This window comes from Diadema antillarum, unplaced genomic scaffold, assembly GCF_040938485.1.
Source record: "Diadema antillarum isolate AM-2024a unplaced genomic scaffold, OU_Dant_1.0 seq00000246_RagTag, whole genome shotgun sequence".
In the NCBI taxonomy this organism is placed as follows: domain Eukaryota; kingdom Metazoa; phylum Echinodermata; class Echinoidea; order Diadematoida; family Diadematidae; genus Diadema; species Diadema antillarum.
The window spans coordinates 452,513-468,578 of record NW_027271290.1 but is presented as its reverse complement, the minus strand read 5'-3'; the positions used below and the strand labels follow the sequence as shown (position 1 = coordinate 468,578).

The 16,066-nt window shown below is 38.1% G+C and overlaps 1 protein-coding gene across 1 annotated transcript; it reads right to left on the bottom strand.

Annotated features, from left to right (window-relative positions):
* Positions 1–2,040: 2,040 nt before the first annotated feature.
* Positions 2,041–15,004, bottom strand: LOC139729556 (cornifelin-like). Its single transcript, XM_071640479.1, has 5 exons — positions 14,870–15,004; positions 6,245–6,312; positions 5,037–5,127; positions 4,448–4,587; positions 2,041–3,035 (listed from the first exon to the last, which is right to left on the bottom strand). The coding sequence occupies exons 2-5, from the start codon at positions 6,293–6,295 to the stop codon at positions 2,928–2,930; spliced, it is 390 nt and encodes a 129-aa protein (XP_071496580.1). The 5' UTR covers positions 6,296–6,312; positions 14,870–15,004; the 3' UTR covers positions 2,041–2,927.
* Between the last annotated feature and the right edge of the window lie 1,062 nt (positions 15,005–16,066).

The following is a 16,066-nucleotide window of genomic DNA, read 5'->3' as shown; positions in this document are numbered from 1 at the left end:
GCACACGACGTATTACGTGAATTACAGTTCGACCTCGATTATCCGGCCTCCTTTTATCCGGAAATCTCTCTTATCCGGACGCAATCACGCAGTGGAGGACATGTTTTTTTCATCCAAAAATTGAGAAAAAAAAAAAGCAGTGACTTTAACATCTTTTCATGGATCTATTTCACTAATTTCATAAGATGTGCATGATAGGTTTCTCAGTACCGTATCTAGTGAGGTAAAACATGTATGATCTTCACATAAAGATATACTTTATTTTTGGGAAGAAGGGACTACAATTTTGCGCAGGCTAGCATAGATTACACCACAGTTGCGGGGTACGCTACCTGCCTAGCTGCCAGTGCACTGGAACGGCAGCTTGGATGTCTCCCATATCCGGCCAATTCGCTTGTCCGGATGAGCGCCGGTCCCGACATGGCCGGATAATCGTGGTCGAACTGTATACGTAACAGCTGTTCATAGGCAACGGTCTGCACGTACATCATTCAGTGGAGAAGATTCGAGAATGTCGGTTTGCTGTGTAATTTAACCGATTAGACATCTTCTGAGTGGCTAGTCCTATATCAGTGACATGACATTTGACAAAAAATGAAAACAGATTAAGCATGAAGGCTATTAATTAAAAATCAAGGCCATCGCCAAAGGATGCCATATGGTTACAAAATAACTATAACGTCTTTATAAAAAACTTTAAGGATTCTAAAGCATTTTTCTCTAAGTCACTCATAACGACTGCGCTTTATGTGTCATAATATGCACATTTAAGAAATAGAAAATCACACCTTGCATGACAGTAACAACGATTTGATCATTTTGGTACCTTCAAGCATGCTTTTGTGTATCCAGGTTGCAAATATACATCTTCGTTCTGCTTTGGATCTTAATCAAAACGCCCCTCGAAAGCATTTGCATTCATCATAAACATTCTTGTATATTCACAATTATACTTACTTATAGAAATTAAGTATGATATGTGATCTGACTGATTCCATTTTTTTTTCACAAACAGCAACAAATCGTTAAAAAGTCTACGTACCCCTATTTTCAGCCTACAAGGTCTAAATACAATTTTGTCATCGAGCATTGTCATAGAACAGCACGAGGATAATGCATAACAATACATTGTACTTCCCAATAGATATGAAGACAGAGAAAGTGGAGTAAACATCAGACAAGTGCTTGATCAGCTTCAACAGCAAGAATAATTCTAACGAAAGCAATCCGCTCTCCAACGTGGAATTGCCTCACACTTTGCGTATGCATTATCAAAACAGATCATTTTGCAGAGTTCACTGTTTTTGAAACTAAGCGCAGATATCCACAAACAAAAGCTCAAAGGCTGAAAACAGGCATTTTATAGCCTGATACAGATTATGCTTCTACACATGGTACTAACTTTTTTTTTCTTGCGAACATCATTATAACTACTATGTTTCATAATTGTTACACATGAGGTGTTGTAAGAAAGTCGAGGTACAATCGATTACAAAACAATTACAGGTGTATATCTATTGAAACTTTTGCAATAGATAGATCAATTGCAACTTGCAATCAATCGCAAAGTTGCAATTGATTTGCAATCAATTATATTGCAGGATTTACTATTGATTTGGGGGATTTGAAATCGATTTGCAATTGCAACTTTCTTGCAACACCCCCATAGAGTGTACGTACCCCACGCATCGTCGATAATCAACCCCTTCCACTCGTATATCACATACGACCTTCATGCATACACAATACAGTTAACATGATTAAATGACATCATACAGGTAACTGACAAGTTGCTCACCCATAAAGCACTATACTAATTGCGTTATGATAACATGAACTAACATCATGCGGAATACATCCGAAAAGCACATAAAGGCAACATTCAAATGTTTGAATGCTGAGAATTCCTTGCCAGGCCAAGTCACACTAACATAACAATAAGAGTTCATATATACCATTCGATTTGCTGGACGTTTTAAGCAACGCGTAGGATACTAACAGTATTCGGACAGGTCATGCGACTGCGTCATAATGCTGATTTCAAATTCATTTACGTTGATGTAGGGCAATTTGTCAATCGACTGCAATAATGCTGAATTGTGGTGATAGTGACATGAATATCACAACATATCTAACATGCCTATAAACAAGTATCTGATCAACATGATATCATTTTCAAGAATCCATAAAGATAATACACTCGAGTCATCACGTTATTTCTATTGTCACTGTTTTCATTTTCGTAAACCAAGAAGCTAATAATAACATAAGCATGGCAGCCTTGCCACCGTCCCTGCTGGACATGGCCATTTAAGTTTTGCGATTGCAATGCCAACTAAAAAATTATGTACATGATCGCTATATGTCATAACTAAGAATCTACACGGGTTTTGTGTGGTTTGTTTGGTCTGTTTGTTTTTCATTAGAGCTTGATGCGGACAGGTAATTTTTTTTTCTTGTACAATTAACGCGCTGGTGCCGATAACTCTCTTTAGGTTCTTTATTATTAGTATGATGCTAGTAACCAATGTCAGAACAAAAGAACGATGAGAATTTCAGAATTATTGTTTCGCTTAACTTAACAACAGTAATCTAAGCCAAATTTCTGAAAGTATACAAGTAGCACTTCACCCTGTGTAATTTACTTGGTTCTGTGAGTCTGGATTTTGTACTGCTTTCTACATTCTTATGCAGATAACACGGTTTGAGGATAGTGACAGAATGTTCTCGAATAAAAATGTATGCTGCCGTATTAAGTAACACAATTTCAACTGGGCCAGTCAACATTTATATATCTATGTGATGTGTGACGTCACTGTAGTGGGTTGAAGATTGGGGCTCACTGAGAAGATATTAGAAGAGTTGAGAGGAAAGAAGAGCTGATCAACCGACGACTTCAAAGGATTATCGGAGGATAATTCTGCACCTCATGGTTGCACGTTGCCGGACTTGATGCCTTTTACTTCGCGCGAGAGCTGGCAAAGGGCACATGGTCCGCACAGCCACGTCATACAGCAATCGTCCATGAGTGTGCCCTGTTATTGTGACGTAAAAAACAACAGTGACAAGAACAAATATACAGAGGAGACGTTTAGAACAAGTATTTCAGCATTCTAAATCAAAAGGTGGACATAATAATCAACGAGTCCCAAGAGTGCATGTGCAATTGTGTAAAATTAAGTGATAAAACAAAACAAGAAAATGAATGGCAAACTACAGTATCCTGAAATAATCTAGACACTCTTTTTTCTCGAGAATCGAAACCTAATGGATACTTCTACATCTTTGGATAAAATTTCATAGAATTTACTCAAAGGGAAACGAACCCAGGATTCAAGAGCGCGCTGTTGCATAGGCCCGCACTATGAATCACATCTGCCACATTCCGAACGTCGAAATTAAACCGAGTCATAAGGTATGTCGAAAATGGTCGGAGTAATGTCAAACTCAGTTTGTATCTCGATTTGGCCATTATTCCCGGCTGGTTCCACCTCACATGTGGATCCTTTAAAGACAAGGTTTGCCTGCTAGCTAGCCGCGGAAACTTGCGTGTATCAAGTACTGTACGTGTAGTGGTCGACGGATTGCTGTGTAAGTGTAAAACTAGACCTCGACCTACATATTCGATCGGTCAAGTCCATTAAACAAGTAGGGCCTGATTAGTTGTTGTACTATAGTAATACTTACGATACGTACCGCGAGTAGTGAACGTTACGACTAATCAACCTGTACAAAAGAGAGCGTTCGCAATACTCTCCGGCCATCAACATTGATTTGCAGTAAACTAGCATAACACCGTCGATCTCCGTAATGAAATGGCGACCATTATCACTCTCTTGAATCCCAGTTCCTTGTCCCTTTGAGTGAAACTTAACTTATTATATAAGTATTAGAATAAGGCTGTCAAGGTATTGAATATTTGGTTGCGAAAGCGTAACATGCTACGCAGAGGGATGATATAATTATGTAGCTAAAAGTTGCATACAAACAAATTACATAACACAACGATTTTTTTTTTCTAGGGATCTCCAATTTCTGTACAGATAAGTGAAAGCTCACTACATTTTTTTTCTCCTTTTTTTTTGTTCAGGACTTAAACAGTTACTTTGCGGATGGGAACAGAGTATACTAGTTTGATAATCGACAAAAAAGACTTGTTTGTAAAACATTCCTGTGTAATAAGTCGTCGAAGACTTATCAGGAGATTATGCCGGGTTTTTTGTATTATTTTCATGTGAAATTTTGACCAATATCAGTTGTTTTTTTAAGCAAAAAAGTTGAATTTAAAGTTATGTGTTATTTACTGTTCACAACATTCTTTTTCAATATTAAACGACACTTTGCTCAACTGCTCTTTAACTACAATGTCGCGCAGAACACAGATTGCAGTTCCCAGATTCAAAATGGAATGAAAAACCATTGGACCTGTTTCGGAGCTATATCTGACCTGAATGTTATGACGACCACGGACTTGCGCCCTCATCGCCACCAAAGCGCCAGGTACACAGATGGGCACGCAACAGTTCTCGCCCATGTCCTGAGCGACGCAACACTGGTAGCACGTTCCGCAGAAGAGCCCAAGCAAACCTTCAAAGAGAAAGAAACCAAAATCGTCTTTATTGCGCACTGCCATCACAAATACGGCTATGCAACCAATTAACTGATTGATCAATGTATTTATTATTTTTTTTGCTAACCATCATCAATGCATTACTTAAATCTAATCAATCTTTAATATTCCTTACTTTAATATCATGAATTGAGTTATGACTTGAATGATTAATTCATTCAAATATTCTTTATTATTTTTTTCATCCATTCACGCATTTACTAACTTATTCGGAGCTCCCTTTCCTATTTATTTTACAGGCAATTCACGTGTTTCGCATTGTCTAGTCATTCGAAGGAGAACTGTATTCACCTGTCGTGGGCGCACTGTCCCATGTTTTGCTCGCTAACAATGAGCTATTGCTTTCTTAGCCGAAACCAAGTCATTATCTTACTGGATTTAAAAAAAAAGAAAGAAGAAGACTTACATCCGGGGACGTCGTTGAAACACTCAAATAGACCAGAGCTCCAGTCACGTGGTACTCCACGTGGATGTAGTGGATTGCTTATAGTGGTCATCTGTTAAGATAAGGAGAAATATCCATCTCGTGTTATCGGGGACAGGAAAGAGAGTGTTCTGTTATTTTTCTAGACCGCTCTTGATGTGAATGGAGAGGACTTTCATCCAATTTTCTATTTGATTCTTCAAGACACACTAGAATACAAGGAATCAATCTCCATGACTCACTTACACATACATGGTATACACATACCCAAACAGGCATGTTTACACATACCCAAACAGGCATGTTTACACATAATAACAACCAAAACATCGTTTAATGAACAAATTCATGATTGAGAGATCAAACGGAAATGAAGACATGGTTTCCATGTTTTAAATTAAAAAAAAAAAGATTTCGTGCAAATTTAATATGCGGTTGCGAAGTAATTTGCTTATCAGAGATAACATCAAAAGACTGAGACGAATTATATTGTCAGCAAATAGATGAAAATTGGGAGCACTTTGTCGCCGAATGTTTCACATCGAATCGTATCTCCTATCATATCATAATATCATTTCATCGTATCACCAATTTTCTCTGTGCATTAATAAATCGATCACAAAAGCGTTCTCAACACATGGTGTGTTGTTCTCAGCCTGATCCAGACGTGGAACTATGAAACTCAGATCATGACCTTGGAATACACTTGTAACATGGACTGTAAGTGTCATCTGACATTGTAGGGGTGTGTGCGGGGGGGTGGGGTGGGTGGGTGGGATGTGGTTGTATTGAGTTTCAATTAGCATGTTTGTATGTGCACAGGTGTCCTGCGAGCGTGTGTACATATCAAACAGCGCTTTCGCTTCTTCGAGTGATCGAAATGCTCACAAATAACACGAAACATGAACAACATGTTCATATTCAATGTAAACCATGGTCTGAAAGTTTTCATGCGTGCATATGATTTTATAGGCCTATACTTTTATGCATACAAATAGACAGTCGAACCCCTGGCCTGCTTCGTGCGCTTTTCGCACAAGGACAGTGTAAACTAGTAGTGCACGAGAAACAACGGCAATGCACAGTTTTATTATTATCATAGTTTGGACACTGAGATCCCATGCATTCTCTCTGTCTACCATTCCAGTGAGCGTGTTGTGACTTGTTAGAATCAAGTCAAGTTGACTCACATGCACCACAGTTGTAGTTGTTGGTTGTTGCACGACAACAGGAGCAGACATGTTTTCCTTTTATGGAGCTGCCAAAAAAAAAAAAAAAAAAAGAAAGGAAACGAAGAATTAGATCATTCCCGGCGTCGAAATTACCAGTAATAATATTTACTCTCGCAAATACACTGTTTATACAAGATCAGAATGAAAGAGAATATTGCGTAATTACGTTATAAAAAAACTTGAGGGACATCGAAATGATCTCGAAAGACTATGCATGATTCTGTATTGTATAGTGTACAACACAATATGGCATCGAAACATGCGGGTAATTATAATGCAGTATAATGATAAGACACCATAAAATAAAATAAAAATTGTAGTGTAGCTTTAGCGTAGACATCTACATTATCGTGTAGTCTGACATTATCATACAATGACATGATATTGAAGGGAAAATTTCAAGTGAAAATGTTAATGGAAAACTGCTGACAGAGTGACCGGAATGACTCAACTGTGAATATGAGACTAAATCCTGGAATGATTCCATGAACTGTGACAATAATCATGTCTACGTCACTATGTGCATACAATCGAACGAGGGCAATATACTGTACAATGGGAGGCTTGCGGTTGCATTGTGTGGTTTACTGGAAATTGGTTTACACTTATGCTATCTTTTCACGCGCAAGATGCATTTCTTTTTCTTTTCTTTTTTGGTCGAAAATTGATTTTTAAGAAAAAATTTCTTAAAAAGACAAGAGCAGCTTTGAAATGCACTGCTTCGGTTGTATTGCACTCATACTCTTTAACAAAGATATGTCCTTCCTACTAAACCAAGAAAAACAGGGGGATAGGAAGCGTCTATAGGCAACAAGACATCATTTCCTTTAATGTAAATACCCATTATCCGCTTAAGGCTGTATGTTTTCCGAGTTTGGGAAGACATATTCTACCCATCGCCCTGAGCGGTAAATGTCGAATGGACTATGTCATCGTGTATGTGGTTTTGAAACCAAGGGCCTACTTTAATATCCTACAATCATAGCAACACCAATATACACAGAATAAACACGGGCAGGCATTATCGCTTGATGCATGGCATTAGCAAGACTCTATGAGTTAATAGTTTATGTTCAGCTCTCTCATCCATATTATGTTTATAGCGTACGTGCTGTAGATCAGTTGTTTGAACTTTCATAGTGCATGGATCATCATGGTCGATTCTACCTCTTTGCAGATACTATTACACTACAAAACATCTAAACATCATAACTTACTGGACCCACGTTTATGTGAGGAGTAGGTCTTTAATGTCCCAACAAGCACTTCTTTTCATCTGACTACTTTGTTTTAGTTTGTTTCTTTGTCTTTTGTTGTGTAATAACACCATGAAATATTATCATTACTTTGTTCAGTAAGACTAGAATCCCATCTTTGTGTTTCATACCAATGTGGAACAGACTAACATAAAACTCTGTAGAATCGCAACAAAAGGAGATAATCTAATTGATCATAACGAAATTTCATCATCTGGAACGCACTCATAGTCAAAAATTACTCATTTTCAGAACTTTTATCAAAACAATGAGATTAGTAATATTGATATTGAAGAAAGCTCACTTGCCCTTCGACAAAATTCCAATGCTGCATACACTTACTCTTCACTCTCTCTCTCTCCCTGAGTCTCTTCATTTCTCTTCTACAGCCTACCCCTCTCCACATTTCGCACCCCCTGGGATTTGGATACCCTATACATAAAACACTCTTTGAGCTTGGGGCAAAATATGAAGAAACTCACGGCGCCGTCAGTAGGCTGTCTCTTATATCTTATGAACACACACACAAACACACACAATTGTGTGTGTGTGTGTGTGTGTGTGTGTGTGTGTGTGTGTGTGTTACACTGTGCTATACGAGTGTGCGTGTGTGTGTGTGTATGTGTGTGTGTCCGCGCGCGCGAGCGTAGATAGTGTGTGAATGTACATGATGTTATATGTGTGATTGTACCGAGCGTGTTCGAAACACATCTCTCGGATGGGCCCCTCCCATCTATGGGAGCGCACAAGACTTCATCAGATGGGCAGGCCCGAAAGGTTATTATCATATTATTATTGTTAATGACGAAGAGATCAAATATTCGGTGTTATAAGGGCAGGTCAGCACGACCATTACGGCACATTCGAGCCCCCACAGATCGACTGAACACGGAATATATCAGACCATGGTGAAAGACAATGGTGTTTCAGTATACTCTCCTCCTGTATTTCTTTCTGGTTATTTCGTGTTTGTTTGTTTGTTTGTTTTTTTGTTTGTTTGTTCGTTTGTTTGTGTGCTTGCTTGTTTGTTTGTGTTTTTTTCATGCACAGACAACCCCAACTATATGGAAACGCATCATACAATATACCCCGAGTCGCGGAAGTCGGAATTCTTGAACACACATAGACGTGTATACATTCACAGAGACACACACAAACACAAACACAAACACACGCACACACAAACACACAAACACACACACACACACACACACACACACACACACACACACTACACAAATGTACGTGTGACCTGCGTATAGTGCGCGCAAACCGTGTTTCCTTAACTTTTCTCCGGTGTCCTATCTGTACTCCATCTTTACTCTGCGTGCATTCTCGTCCCAAATGGAATTACATGTAATGCATTTTCGTCCCTTGCAGGACGCTCGTTGGGCCCCTGCAGTCAATTATTGCCGCACGCAGTACATCTTACACAATATCTCGCGGCATAATTACTTGACCCTATCAGCAAGTGATCAGTGAGTGCAACGCAAACGGGGGAAGGGGGAGGAACAGATCTGTCGCTTAAAGACCATCCATTCATTATCTTTCCTAGATTGCTGGCGACCTCGATCTCCTCAAGAAGATCTTAGGACTGCGATTCATCAGACTTTCAGGATTACAATGATGGATGTTCGTGTTTGTTTTAGCTGGTACATTAGAACAGTTGATTGGCATCAGTAATACTATACGGCTTTCTAGAGAGAGAAGAAGATTCTTCATCGCTTCAGAGTGATCTTAATTTATTCATACGTCATTATGGCCCAATTAATCGGCAAGGGATGCAAGTCGAGTCTGCGAGTGAGACTCGTGCCTGTCTCCTGCTCGCTTTCATTCTTCATGACGAGCAATGCAAAGATCAACCTTGCTTCTCTTCTTACTTTATGCAGGGTGACTAGAGGTTCATTAAAGGGAAAAACTCAACTTCGTCTTGAAATTTAGATCGGAATTATCGACAAGTTAATAGTATTGAGTAACTATCCAATCTTCTTTAGTTCTTAATCAGAAGAAGCAACGAGATTGCTCCAAAAGTTATGTTAAAATCTGGGGAAATTGAATAATAGATAAATAATTCTCCTGTCAAAGGTCACCATCTGACCTTTGCTACAAATTTTACTCGAATTTTGTTCCAATACCGTGATCCAATACATGTCATATATCTTTATTCATTTAGTTAGATAATCTTGATAATGATTACATGGGGAAAGGTTTTTATTCTTATCTGGGTTCCACGCTGATTATGTCCGAAATAAACTTTTCTGAAATGATTTGAATATCTGAAATGGGTTTTTTTTTTCCTACCGATGTTCAGGAAGCTTCCGACTTTTTTGTGTAGAGCGTTTCTTGTAGAAGAGATTCCCTTTAAAACATCACTATGTATATAATATATATATATATATATATATATATATATCCGCTTAAACCATGTTCATTCTAATTCTCATCACATCACCAAAGCAAGACCTTACATAGTTCTTATCTCTGTTATAAACGCTGCTCCAGTACATTTCCAGAGGTACACATACAACAGATCAAATTAAGGTGCCACCGGGGATTTGCTATTTTGCCCATGTTCTTTCTTTCATTCGTTCTTTCATTTCGAGAGGGGGAATTATACTGAACAGAATTTCTTTCTAGTTTAATAATGAACCTCTATTTCCATTATTAGTGACTAAAAGTGAAACCTGCCATTTTGATAGTTTGAATGGTAACCGCCAACTATAATCGAAAGGTAAGTGAGTGTAGAATAGCCATGCTGTGATTTGTTGCCTTCTATAGGTAATTATTATGACTGTCTTTTCAACGTAAGCAATGCATTACGTGGTATATTTAGATCAACACATCAAGAAAGAGACAGTCGTCTTTGACTTGTCGTTTTTCTGTGCGCAGTATGTGAACTATTATATAAGGATCTCCTTTTTAAGAGAGGACTTGTCGGCTTGTAACTTAATTTACAGGGTTTGCACCACACAACATGAACACGACCACGTTGTGATGAAAATACTGCTAATTATAATAACAAAATAGACATTATCCCCATCCCCCCAAAAAAATGAATCACTGATTACTTTTTTTTTCATGACATATCTAGCAAGTGTCTAGCTCAACAAAACTTCTTGAACAGAGTCATTGAAGAGAAATTGAAAAATGAATATTATGACGAGTATAGATCGTGTTGCGGTATCACTTTAAAAATCATAAATACCGAATGGAAAAAAAATAGGCAGATATACCGGAATCCGGAAAAAATTCTTAATGCATGTCCATATAGGAGATCTAATAATATTCGACGACGTCATATCGTCTACTTTTCTTGTGTGGTTGCAACCGATATGACCATTCTTGATTTTTATTCGACGTTTCAGTTTGAATTTTCTACTCTTCAGCTTGTGACCATGGAGGTGAGAGAAAACCTCCCTGTTGTGACATTATCACCCCATTCACTGAAGTGAGCTAGGGCAGTGAGGGGCGTATTACTTCAGTACATAACTAGGTGTGGAAAAGGTATACACTGTATTCATTGCTTGAAAACGTTCTCTCTTTTCTGCCTTTGTGTTCCTTTGTCTATAATGCACAGGTAGATTTCCACGAATACATCCCTAGGATTGTATAAGTTATGCCAACTTTCTTTTTGTTGTTTGGTTTCTCCCTTTCACCTTTCGTTTTGTAAATGTGAGTTCGTAGCTGGTAATGGAAGCTTTACAGATCCAGAAAGTTATGTCGGCGTGGGCGGGAACCCGACTGTACGGCAGTCATGGTAGTTGAAAGGTCATGATCCAGATGAAAGATGATCATGTGTTCAGTTTCAGATGGCTCAGAAGTTGTTTTGCCTCTTTCTTGTTATCATACTTCTCAGCAAATAAATCTACTTTCACATGCATTCAGCAAGGCCCGTGTTAGTCTAATGTCAAGTCTTATCTAAATGTTTGCTTGTCTGTTTGTTTGACTTACTTTCTTCAATATAATTTCATACATAAATCTAAATTCTTTTTCAGTAATATCACAGAAAACTTCAATATATTGATTACAATGTGCATGATTAGAAGAAAGAAAATAAATGTGTTTTATATAATTTCATTAACAAAATTTAAATTGTATTACCAAATTTGCAAATAATTACATAAGAAATTATGCAGAAGGACTGCCACAAAAGCGGATACTTGAACATGTGGCAGCCCAGGAAACCTACAAACATAATAGGCCTACATACTTTGTTTAGCAGAATGGGGAAAAGACCTGAAAATATCATGCATTGGTTTTATATTCTAGTGCATAGGTGATATGATATAAACACTATGATAAGATGGTGATGGTTAATGTAGAGCTTAATATTTAACATATTACATTTATTAAACATATAGTACACACAAATGTACAGACCTAAAAATGTCTGCTCTGTTACTTTTTGGTCGTAAATTCGAGAACTGTAGGCGGAAACGCAAATGAGTGCTTGTCATTTCTGCCAATACATAATATGTTTTGGTAATCAGACCGTGAAAAAGGTTTATGACGATAACAGAAAGACAAAGGACACACATACATATGACACACAATTGTTCCAGATTATTGGTATTTTGGCATATTGATATTTCAACACACACGCATACTCATAAATATGAATATGTTGGCGTGGGTGTGTTTTTATGTGTGGCAGTAGAATTTCTTTTGACAAACATTTGGATACGTGTCCACGAATCCAATTATCACCCAGTGGTTGCCACTCCTAACATTATTTTGTGTTTCCCTTTTTGGTGATACTATGATTCACTTCAGTAGGCGTTATAGCGTTGACATTGATATTGATTTGACACGGGACATTGCTATTTTGATGTATTTCAAGCAGCGAATGAATCCCCGGTAGGCATAATTTTGTCATTGCCATTACTAACCGCATTTATGAGTATCTTATGGTGTTCCCATCGGAGCTGAATTTCTCGGTAGTTCTTCCATAATATCTAATCGAAATATGAACTAATGAGTTTATTGGTATCGCACCTTACCCACGTCAACGAAGGGCAAACTTGTTTTCACAATAATAGGAAATTGACGTACACATTCACCATCTGTGTTCAACATTTCACTCGCAAAAAGTTGCACTATCTAAAAATCCATTGCTTTTTTTTTTTTTAAAGCCTTTCACTAAAATAGTATAACTACCTTACCTATAAATTGAAAATGAGATAAGGCAAAACAAAAACTATGTTGCTCATTCAAAGATTATATTTATTATAGGTTTTCCCGGCCAATTTTGCACTTTTGTCCGTCGTTTTGATAGAAGGTTCATTCAATTTAGCCAAATCCTCGTTATCGCACAGTCTGTCTTTCAAAATTGCAACTTGTGTGTTCAATTTAGCATTTCGATCAATTAAATTTGCACATGTGGCTTTCGAAAAAGGGCATTCATATTGGCCGGTACTTTAGGTTCATTCAGCTTCGCCATCACTCGCCGAAAAGGGGTTTTCAAGTCATTCAATATCACGAATGGGCAATCAAATTCCAAACATTTTCATTCAAGTCTACGTCATGTTATTTTTTTTTTTGAAAAAGTGAAAAGATTTAAATGAGTACGTTGTATTTCTATGTGACTTTTTGTTTTATCCACACAGTGTTAGGTAGTAAAAGTATCATTTTTTTTTGACCCTATCTATAACTCGAGTTTGTTGTTCTAGGCATCTACGCTAAATTTGCTAAATTGAATGCAGCAACAAGGAATTGGACTGACAAAAGTGCGAAATTGGCCGGGAAAATATAAATGAAAGCGCAATCCACGCCCTTGTTTCCTTAATAGCCATACACATTCAAAACACACATGCCAAAAAAATAAAAAGAAGATCACACACACACACACACACGCACACACTTACACACACCAATACACAAGCACATGGTCATTGTCAAGAACATCGCATGTATTGATTGTCTCTTGTCCTTGGACGCCTAAAAATCATAATGCGGCACAATTATTGATTGTTGGACTGCAGGGATGTGTGTAACAGTCATATTTACATAATACATCGTATATTTTTTATCTTTGGCGATGGGACAAATTTGTTATATTTCTGTACATACACAGCACACACACACACACACACACACACACACACACACACACCACACCACACACATACACACACACACATGTGTGTGTCTTCTTTCTGTGTTTCAGATTCGCGCATGAAGCAGACAATATCTTTCCACCGAGGACAGTACAAAACACACGTAACACAAGACAGAGAGAGAGAGAGAGACAGGTACACACATACGCTTTCTTCGTTTCAGGCAAATGCATGTAGCAGACGATGCAACAGTAGGATGAAATCCCGGGCAGCTCGGGTCAACTGAATTGTCACTGACATTGGAACGCGGCCAAACACATTCCCCACAGCAGTTTCCCTTGAAGTGTACGTGAAAAAACAATCAAGCACCCAATCCCATGGGCTGATCCCATCATTTTGAATGACATTATGTATATGCTGCGTGAATTTTGGATTGAAGGGGTGTTCCTCTGAATATGGGACCGGTATATTCCAAATTTACCCCTCTCCCACGGGCCCACGCCCTTCCCTACCGCTGCTTCTTCGTGATAACGAGGGAGTCCCTCGCTGCATATGGAATGGCGGCGGGCGTCTGTATACCAAAGTTGAGAGTGATGTGTTGAAGGCAATACTTTCACACTTATACAAAAGCATCCGTGCTAACTATCACTGCTATATCAAGCAATCTGGGAATAGGTCTGTCTACCTCTTACTATGATAGAGACCAGAGAATGAAGACACAAGACTGCCTGCATATTTAATTGCTTGCACTTTTATCCTGGTTTGTTTGAATGGCACGTGATGGTACGAGTTAAACGGTGAGGTAACATGTTTTCTCCTTCTCTGGCCTACTGCAAGAATTGTACAAGAGATGTCAGCGGAAAAAAAAAATAATGGTGTAATATAAAAGAGGGATCACGTACCACGATCGAATTACTTGATTGGGAAGAATGTCAACTTGCTTGTGATGTCAAGTACCGGTATACCCCCCCCCCCCCCACACACACACACACACAGACAACAACAACAACAACAACAACAACAACAACAACAACAACAACAACAACAACAACAACAACAACAAATGTTTCATTCCCACGAACACCATTCATATTTGTTTTGACAAAACATTGGCTTTCTATAGCGAACGCTTTTTACCGCTTTCGCCACGTTCATATGGACATAAACTTTCATTCAGATATGGAGAATGACCAAAGAATGTTGAATAATTGTTAAACGACATTATCACTGGACAATACTACGGTATCATTAATCACAGTGCAAGTACGTACCTTTATCTTGTGGAGCTCGTCAGAGAAATAAACCTGCCTTGGAATGGAATGCCGCAGTAATAATAAGAGATACTCGATGTGCCCAGGGAGGTGGAAGAGAGCTGATGTGCCCGTCACGTACGGCAGAAAGCAACGCTCGCCTCAAATCCAGCCCGCACTTTATTTCTTGTTCTCCTCTCATTTCGCCTTTACTGCACAGCAAACCAATGGCGAGCCTCCATACGTGCTCCTGCCAGGCCGCGCCCTAAAGTTAGTCTCCTTTTCAGACTGACAAAAAATGTCTGTGTTCATTGCCAAATATTACGCTGTCGTAAACTATTGTCATTAAGTACATAATCGTGAACAATGGCAATGAGCTGACGTTATCAAGCTAGCTAATTTTATGACGGATGAGAATACTATTGCTTCCTTTAATTTTATATCCTATTTGAGAGAAAAAAGTTTCAGTTCCAAACATATTTACATTCGACATTATTCTCGGTTTCTGTAGTGTACGTGTCGTGAATCAGTCACAACAATCTTGCAACTATCAGTCAGGAAAGGTGACATCGTCATTTGTCGATCAGTCAAACAAGACATCATAAAAGGATATCATTAAAATCTACATACGCAGAACTGTACTTATAAGCGTATTATAGGCCTTACTCTCAATATCTTCGGAGACATCACTTTTAACATTAAATCACCTTTTTTTTGCCATCATCTGAAAGATTATCTTTGTTACAATCCACTTCGTCATCATTATTTATGACAACAAGATCATGATTATGAATGTGATGAATTTCTCATTATTATAATTACAAATGACGTCAGCATAAACACGATCACTTAGACCATAATCACGATCACCAGTATTACTATTTTCGTCACCATTCTTACCAGTGATATTGGCATCATTATGGTCACTATAATGTTTAAAGGCATAATTGACCCGTTGCAGACGAAACAAAAACCCAGCATTAGTGCTTCAAAATAGTTCTAACATGTAAGTCAGGGATAGAAACGATATATATAAGTGTTATATAAAAGTATAATTGATGTTAAGTATTGCAAATGTGAACAACATTTACAATATAATATTTCCAGACTAAACCGTCTACAGTTATGGTTCAATGAGAAAAACAGTGATATCTCCTTGTATTTTAGGATTTATTGCAAAAATTCTATATGGTAGGATGTTTTGAGATACAACTGACG

Bases quoted from the DNA above. Each gene is read 5' to 3' on its own strand.
- LOC139729556 (XM_071640479.1), bottom strand. From the start codon at position 6,295: ATGTCTGCTCCTGTTGTCGTGCAACAACCAACAACTACAACTGTGGTG. The intron at 5,128-6,244 runs GTGAGTCAACTT...TTATCTTAACAG, and splicing joins CAACTACAACTGTGGTGCAT to ATGACCACTATAAGCAATCC. The intron at 3,036-4,447 runs GTCAGATATAGC...TCACAATAACAG, and splicing joins GTGGTCGTCATAACATTCAG to GGCACACTCATGGACGATTG.